The sequence below is a fragment of the Plasmodium gaboni genome, chromosome 13 (genome assembly GCF_001602025.1).
Source record: "Plasmodium gaboni strain SY75 chromosome 13, whole genome shotgun sequence".
Taxonomy (NCBI): Eukaryota; Apicomplexa; class Aconoidasida; order Haemosporida; family Plasmodiidae; genus Plasmodium; species Plasmodium gaboni.
The window spans coordinates 731,212-740,012 of NC_031493.1; the positions used below are offsets into that span (position 1 = coordinate 731,212).

The window sequence follows — 8,801 nt, forward strand, 5'->3', positions numbered from 1 at the left end:
AAAAAAATTTAAAAAAAAAAAGAAGAAAAAAAAATAAAAACTATATATTCTTATTAATTTAAATGTTTTAATAAATGTTTTTTCTTTTTTTATATATAAATTGGTTCTTTTTTTTTTTTTTTTTTTTTGTTGTTTTATTAAATTTGAATAGAAATATTATATAACGTTAAAAAAAAAATAATAATAAATAAATAAAATACTGTAATAGGATATATATATCTTATAAAATTGATTAATGTTTAATATATATATATATATATATATATATATATATATATTTTTATTATTCTTTTATGTTTCGATTTGTTTTAAAATTGTATATATGCATAAATATAATATTTTGTATTCCGAAAAAGAATATTACACATTTTTGCATTTTTCTTATTCCATTAATATAAACATGTACATATATATATATATATATATGTTTTTTTTTTTTTTTTTTAATTAGACAACAATTTATATATATTTTTTATTGTATTTTTTTTGTTTAATTATAATGTTGTATGCCAAGGGTGATTTATTTATATTTATTTAAACGAATATCATTGCATTTGTATTTTTTTTTTTTTGTGTAAAATATAATTGTCCATTATTAATAAAATGTGTATATAATATTATAAAAGTTATAATTTATTTTTTCTTTAAATATATTAAAATAAAAAAAAATTAAAAAATTATATACATATATATATATATATATATTTATATGTTGTAGTGTATATTTTTTTAACCAATGTGTTATTTAAACTTGTTTCTCTCCTTGAATGGATTAATTTAAAATATGTATATATAAGTAGAGAAGGGTGCACAATATAAATATATAGCAATATATATATATATATATATATATATATATAATATATTGTGTATACAATTTAGTATTATTTTTTTCATATTTTTCTTGTTTTTCCTCATTTTTGTTGTTTTGTTTTTTGTCTATATATTTTTTTCATTTTTTAGTATTAGAATGGAAGAAAGGAACGTTCTTGAATATGCAGAATTAATAATAGACCGTCAGAGGGATAAAATAAATGAACTAGAAAAAAAGTTAGAAGAATTAAGAAGTAGTAGTGAAGAGTTACAAAAAAATGTAATTAAAAATGATGAAGAAAATAAAACATTAAGATTAGAATTGAATAGAAGAAATGATAATGATATGATTTTAAGTATGCAAATGAATAAAGAAAATGAACTGTTAGAAAAAATGAATTTCTTAGAAAAACAAATACTTAAAAGAGATACACTTCTTGAAGAATTAAAAAATTTAATTAAAAAACGAAAGTATGAATATGAATTATTATTAGAAGAAAAGGATAATCTAAAAAATACTATAAATACACTAAGAAATGATTTATATGAGAACCGAAAGAATGAAAAATTAAAAGAACAAGAAGTTATACATAATGAAAAAGAAAATGAAAAGTTTTTAAATTTATACAAAAATAATAATGAAGAATTAAATATAACTAAAAGATGTTTAATTCAAATAGAAAGTGAATTAAATATTTATAAAAAACAAAATGAAAATCAAAAAAATGAAATTCAAAAATTATATAGAATTATTACATGTATGAATAGAGAAAAAACATTAATGCCACCTGTAGTATTAGCTTTACAAAATGAATATAATATAAGAACAACATTAACAAACAAAAAAGAATATACTCCTCAAATAAAAGATATACAAGATGAATCATCAATATATATTAATACTATACAAAATAATAAAAAGAAATTAACTACATTAAGTCCAATACATAATAAGATAAATCATGATAAAGGAAAAAGATATGATGATGACATACAATGTATTTATGATAATAATGAAGAGCAAGATAAAAAAGATATAATTCAAAATAATGATAAAAAAAGTGTATCCAAATTAAACTTTATTGAATCACAAGAACAAAAAAATTTATATAATAAAATATTACAAGTATTAAATAATTTACAAGATAAAAATTTGAAAGATGATAATAAAAGTAATTTCTTTTTCTTTTCATCAATCCTTTTACATTATTGTAAAAGTTCTTCAATACATAAATCAACCTATGAAATAAATATATCTACTGATCATTCGAATAGTGATACCGCTCAATCAGTGGATACATTTGATAATTCATCTGATAGTCATTTTACTTACAGCTCATCAGGAAGGAGAAGAAATAATTCTAAGAGAACAAATCATAAAAAAAAAAATAAAAAATATGCAAAATTGGACAATATAAAGGAAAGGAATAAATTAGATGACGAATTAAATAAGAAAGACGGAAAAAAAGAAAAAATCAAAAATAAAAATTATCCTAAGAATAATAGTCTCAGTGAAAGTGAACTAAATGAAAATTCTGATGAAAATATGGGTGACAGTGATTATTCGACAAATTTTCAAAAGAATAAAATGAGAACAGATTCATCATCTTCAGATACTGAAAGTAATACAAATAGTAATATAAATATGAATAGTAACACTACTACGAATAATGAGTATGATTATGATGATGATGATGATAAGGATAATTATTATGACAAGGATAACATCAAAATGAATAATAAGAAAACATATCCTAGGGGAGATAATAATAATTATTTAATACATAAAGATAATAAAAATAAACATAGAAATAAAAAAATGAATTTGGAAAAGGAAAGAAAATTTTTATTAAATCGTTCTAATTATGCTGAACGATTTATAGGTGTGACAAGTAAGCAAATGTACATATATAATGATAAATGTGATGATGAACCAGAATATGTATTAAGAATAGAAAATTTGAAAAATATAAAAATTTTATATAATAACCAAATATATGAATTAGAGTATATGTCATTTAATAACATAATAGAGAAACATTATATATTTATAAAAAATTATGATAAATGTATACGAATGTTTTATGCCTTACAATATGCTGGTTTTATTAAAACAGATATGAAAAATTTTATTCAAAGGAGAGATTATCACAATGATAATATTTTGAATAATATAGGTTATAGAAATATAAATGATCCAATACAAAATCAACAAATAAAAAGAATTAGTAATAAAAAAAGAAAAGATAAAATAAATTACCAAGATAAAGAAGAAGACGAAGATGAAAATAAAGATGAAGATGAAGATTATTTTTCTATCAATCAATTAGATAATACAACAAATCTAATAAGAGTAAATATCTTTACCCCAAATGGTGTTGATAAAAATGGAAATAATGTACCTTATTTAAGCAATAATATATTATTAAAAGCATATATAAAAGATAATATTTTATTATTTACAAATTTTGTAGAAGATGATAATAAATATTTTTTTAAATGTGATAAATATTATATGAAATATAAAAATGGGAAATTCATTGTTTATTTTAACGATTTTAAAGATCAACATATTGTAATAGCACAAAGTAAAGATGAAAATAATATTTTATATAATATGTTATATAAAATGAAATGGAATAATACATATGATGAAAAGAATATAAATGATCAAATTAGCAATCATGGAAATATAGATAACGAAAGAATTAAAGATTCACGTATGTCTTCACATACATCTAATAGAAATATTGAAGGAATAAAATCTGATAATGATGATTATCATCATAATAGTAAAGATAATTATGATAACAAAAGTTCTAATATATATGAAAAGGATAAAGATAATCAACGATCAAGCAAAGACCTTTCTTCATTTAATCAAAGTGATCATATTAGTGATAGTAGAAAAAATGACTCTACATCAAATGTAAGTAATATTTCAGACGATAATGAAGGAGATAACTTTTTTATAAAGGATAATGTTCTTTATATTTCTAAAAATGGTAAAGGTTTTAAAAACGATTTAAGTAATGTCAATGAAGAAAATGCTTTCAAATTTGAAACGAATGATCTGATTGTTATACGAAATGATGAATTAAAAGAATTAACATTTATGAAAAATAAAGAAAATAGGAATGCAGATACATATATTTTTGATTATCCTAAAAAAGAGAAATATGACCAATTAGTATCTGAATTATGTAAACATAATTTTAATATAACAAGCGTTAGTGCATATGAAAAAATAAAAAATCAAACATCATCACAAAAAGAAGAAAATACTTCTGTAATAAGTTCATTAGATGAAAAAAGTGCAAGTCAATTAAGTAAGAAAGGTATGATAAAAGATAAAATCATAGAAAATAATCAAGTGGTTGTTATTGAAAAAGGAATGTTATCAATTTATAAACATTATGGAAATGAAAGTTCTGTACCTATAATAAAATATACATGTGATTTCTGTGATGTTCAAGCTAATGAACAAAATGGAGAAATTATAATTAAAGATACCTCTAAAGATTCCAGTGAACGTATTGTATTAGATTGTTTAAATAAAACAGAATTTAATAGATGGAAAACTGCATTATGTTTTGGTGGATTCTTAAAAGGAGAACATATGAGTAATACATATATGAATTTAAAAAAACATATTTTTTCTATAAATATATTTGATAATTATTATGTTAAAAATCTAGTCAAAGTAGAAAATAATTGTGTAAATATATATCCAAATGATAAATTTATTAAACCATTATTTTCATTTGATAAAGAAAAAATAGAATTAGTATTAATGCCTGAATTGAGAAAAATCAGAATCTATCTACAAAGAGATACTATATATGAACAACGATATGATATTACCATGTCATTAGCAAGAGATTATTTAAAAATTAAAGAAGATATACTCAAAAGTAATTTTCATATGTTAAACCAAAAAAAAACACAAAAAATTAAAAAACCATTTATATTATGTAAAAAAAATATTATTGCTATACATAAAGATAAATATAATTTAAAACCAGAACTTTTATTAAACAGAAAAAATTGTATGGTCAAAATAGATAAAAATAATTTTTCTATTTCTTTTCTTATTAAAAGTCAAGTAAATAAAAATGCAAATCAAATTAAAACTATCAAACTCGCAAATATTATCAATTTTAATAAGTGGATGGTTACTCTAAAATTAGCTTCATTCATTCCAGCTGCTATAGATTATGAGGATAATATTTCTTTCCCTTCAATAACTTTTGGACATACATGTCCAGAAGCAATCAGCTTGATCAAAAGAAGAAGTTCCTTAATGGACTTTTTTAGAATTAATTTTAAAAGAAAGGCACCACAAGCCAAAAAACCTAAAGCTATGTTAGCCAAAAGACCACCAAAATGAAAAATAAACATAAATAAATAAAATATATACATATATATATATATATATATATATAAATATATCTTTATAATTTTTTCTGTTTGGTTTTTTCCTTTTCAAGTTAACATGCAATATATAGTATACTTCTCAAAATATATAAATCAAAAAATTTAAGCAAAAGGTCATTTTTTTTTTTTTCTTCTTTTTGTTTTACATTTATCATTTTTTATATTTTGTAATGAAATGAAAATTCATATAGGTTGTGTATGGGTATTTAATATTTATTTTATATATTTATATATGTAAAAAGCATATATTTATAATATATATATATACATATATATATTTAAATATTCATATATGGAACATTTACCATATTGAACAAAAATTGATACATTTTTTTTTTTTTTTATCATGACTTAAAAGGAAATAGTTTTATATACCTAATATAATATATGTTACATATATATTTTTTAATACACATTATGATGAAAAAAAAAAAAAAAAAAAAAAAAAAAAAAACAAATGAATAAATAAATAATAAACAATAAACAGTAAAACCAATTAATATACATATGTATACAAATTTAATATGTACATAATAATTCTTATTCGTTTATAACATTATTTAAAAAAGTAAGTTTTCAATTTAAATTTTTTTTTTTTTCTTTTTATATTGAATTAACACATGAAAAATATACATACATATATATAATATGTATATATTTACATAAAGTTATGTATTTATGAAATATTGATATAAATTTCCAAATATATAGAAAAGAAAAATGAATTAATTTGGGATTCCTTTATTTTATATACTATTCCAAGAATTTTTTTTTTTTTTTTTTTTCTTTTTTTTTTTTTTGTTGTGTTTTGAATTTCTTCTGAGGGGATATATGAAAATATTATTTTAATTATTTTGTAATATATTTTTTTATTTGAAAGGTGTAAAGAGAATACGAACATATTTTTAAAATAAAAGCGATGACGAAGAATCTCGTACTTCGATTAAATGTAAATATATATAATATATATTATGTATATGTGTGTGGAATTATATAAATTATATTTAACTATTTTTTTTATTAGTATAAATTATTAAAGATTTGAAAAATATATATATGTATATATTTTATTAATTTTATTTTTATAGCAATCCTTATTACATCATGTCAAAAGTTTTAATAGAACACTTTTAAATAATAAGTATAATTCAAATGCAAATATTGAAGGATCACTTAAGAGATATTTTTCCATAGGTAAATATTTGAAAAAAAAAGGATGTTTTTATGTTATAATTATGGGGAATATATATATATATATATATTTATATATATATGTATTTTTTTTTTTGTTTTTTTTCTTACCCTTTGTAGAGACGATTAAAGTACCTAGACTTGGTGATTCAATCACTGAAGGTACGATAAATGAATGGAAAAAAAAAGTGGGTGATTATGTTAAGGCGGATGAAACGATAACAATTATCGATACCGATAAAGTAAGTGTTGATATAAATTCTAAAGCAAGTGGAGAGTTATCCAAAATTTTTGCAGATGTAGGAGATGTTGTTTTGGTGGATGCACCTTTATGTGAAATTAATACTTCTGTGGAACCACCTGAAGATACTTTTAAAACTAAAGAGGAAGTAGGAGAAAGTAAAAATAATGAAAATAATTCTACATTTAATCAAATAAATAGAGATATTAAAGATGAAGTTAGTAAAAATGAAAAAAGTCTGTTTGTAAAAGATCCTATTAATTTTGGTAATAATTATGAATCAATAAATGAAAGAACCGAAAGAAGAGTCCGTATGTTACCTATAAGAAAAAGAATTGCAGAACGATTAAAGGAATCACAAAATACATGTGCTTTATTAACAACATTTAATGAATGTGATATGTCTAAGGCAATGTTATTAAGAAGTGAATTAAAAGATATTTTTCAAAAAAAATATTCATGTAAATTAGGATTTGTATCTTTATTTATGTATGCATCAACTTTAGCTCTAAAGCAAATGCCAAATGTAAATGCATATATAGAAAATGATGAAATTGTATATAAAAATTATATAGATATATCTGTAGCAGTAGCTACACCTAATGGCTTAACAGTTCCAGTTATAAGAAATTGTCAAAATAAAAATTTACCACAATTAGAATTAGCCTTATCTGATTTAGCTACAAAAGCTAGATCAAATAAATTATCAATTGATGATTTTAGTGGTGGTACATTTACAATATCTAATGGAGGTGTTTTTGGTAGTATGTTAAGTACTCCTATTGTTAATATGCCACAGTCAGCTATTCTAGGAATGCATACAATAAAAAATAGACCTGTAGTTGTCAATAATGAAATTGTCATTAGGCCAATTATGTACCTTGCACTTACATATGATCATAGATTATTAGACGGAAGAGAAGCCGTACAATTTTTATGTGCAATAAGAGATTATATAGAAAACCCTAATCTAATGTTAATTGATTGTTAACATATTTATATCCAAAAATGGGAATGCATATGTATATGCAAATGTTATTATATTAACCATAGTATTGTAACATGAATATATAAACATATATATATATATATATATATATATATATATATATATATGTATATATTTATTTTTCTTTTTTTTTTCGAATGTATTATTAATTACCTATTTCAAAATTAATTATAATTCAAAATAGTTATATTTGCAAATCATAAACAAGACAAAATGTTTTGAACATAAAAACATATAAACAAAATTTAAATATAAAATTAAAAATATATATATATATATAATATATATATGTACACATTTGCAAACAATGAAACATTTTAAAATTTATTTTTCAATATCTCATAAATTATTCCCTATTAAAACATTAATATATAAACTTTAAAAAAAAACAAAGGAAAAAATATATAAAAAAAAAATTAAATGATAAAACATATAATATCAGATAAAAGCATTAATTATAATATTGTCTTTATATTATTACATAGTAAAATCCCTTTAATTATTTCAGTTTTCCCCTTTTAAAGTATCATCCTATTAAAAGAAAACATATATTTTGTATGTGAGTATGTATTGATTATGCATTTTATATTAACTATCAAAAAAAAAAATATATATATGCACATGAGAATAAATAAAAATATAAATATATATATTTATATATTTTTCCCTTTACATTTAAATTTTCCTCTTCTAGATCCTTCATCTTTTCTTGATTATACATTTCGTCAATCCAAACTAAAAAATAAATAAATAAATATATATATATATATATATCTTCTACAAGTTAAATAATAAAAAGGATAATATATATATTAATAAAGATATATTTCAATAAATTATATAATACTTGGCTTATAATGATCAGCTTTTTTGGTCTTTGAATAATTCACATGAATCCTTTTTCCATTCAATTCAAAATTATTCATATTGTACAGTGCATGTTTTGCATCATCGACTTCTACATATTCCACAAAAGCAAAACCTCTATTTTTTTCTTTCAAAAATTAAAAGAAAGGAAACAAAGAAAATTTAATATATAATATAAATATTTATATATATATATAATATAGTGAAACACATATAATATCATATATATTTACTTATGAAAAA

At 19.8% G+C, this 8,801-nt stretch overlaps 3 protein-coding genes across 3 annotated transcripts; 2 read left to right on the forward strand and 1 right to left on the reverse strand.

The window, feature by feature from the left end:
* Nucleotides 1-970: 970 nt before the first annotated feature.
* Nucleotides 971-5,203, forward strand: PGSY75_1320700 (hypothetical protein; the record flags this gene model as incomplete). Its single annotated transcript, XM_018787269.1, has 1 exon — nt 971-5,203. One exon carries the CDS (start codon nt 971-973, stop codon nt 5,201-5,203), a length of 4,233 nt encoding a protein of 1,410 aa, XP_018640011.1.
* A 966-nt stretch (nt 5,204-6,169) lies between these two features.
* Nucleotides 6,170-7,673, forward strand: PGSY75_1320800 (dihydrolipoyllysine-residue succinyltransferase component of 2-oxoglutarate dehydrogenase complex; the record flags this gene model as incomplete). The annotated part of the gene is made up of 3 exons (XM_018787270.1): nt 6,170-6,199; nt 6,339-6,444; nt 6,562-7,673. The coding sequence occupies 3 exons, from the start codon at nt 6,170-6,172 to the stop codon at nt 7,671-7,673; spliced, it is 1,248 nt and encodes a 415-aa protein (XP_018640012.1).
* Nucleotides 7,674-8,195: 522 nt separating this feature from the next.
* Nucleotides 8,196-8,685, reverse strand: PGSY75_1320900 (putative RNA-binding protein; the record flags this gene model as incomplete). Its single annotated transcript, XM_018787271.1, has 3 exons — nt 8,196-8,222; nt 8,365-8,426; nt 8,539-8,685. Coding segments are annotated over 3 exons (236 nt in total), but the record flags the coding sequence as incomplete, so codon positions are not given.
* Between the last annotated feature and the right edge of the window lie 116 nt (nt 8,686-8,801).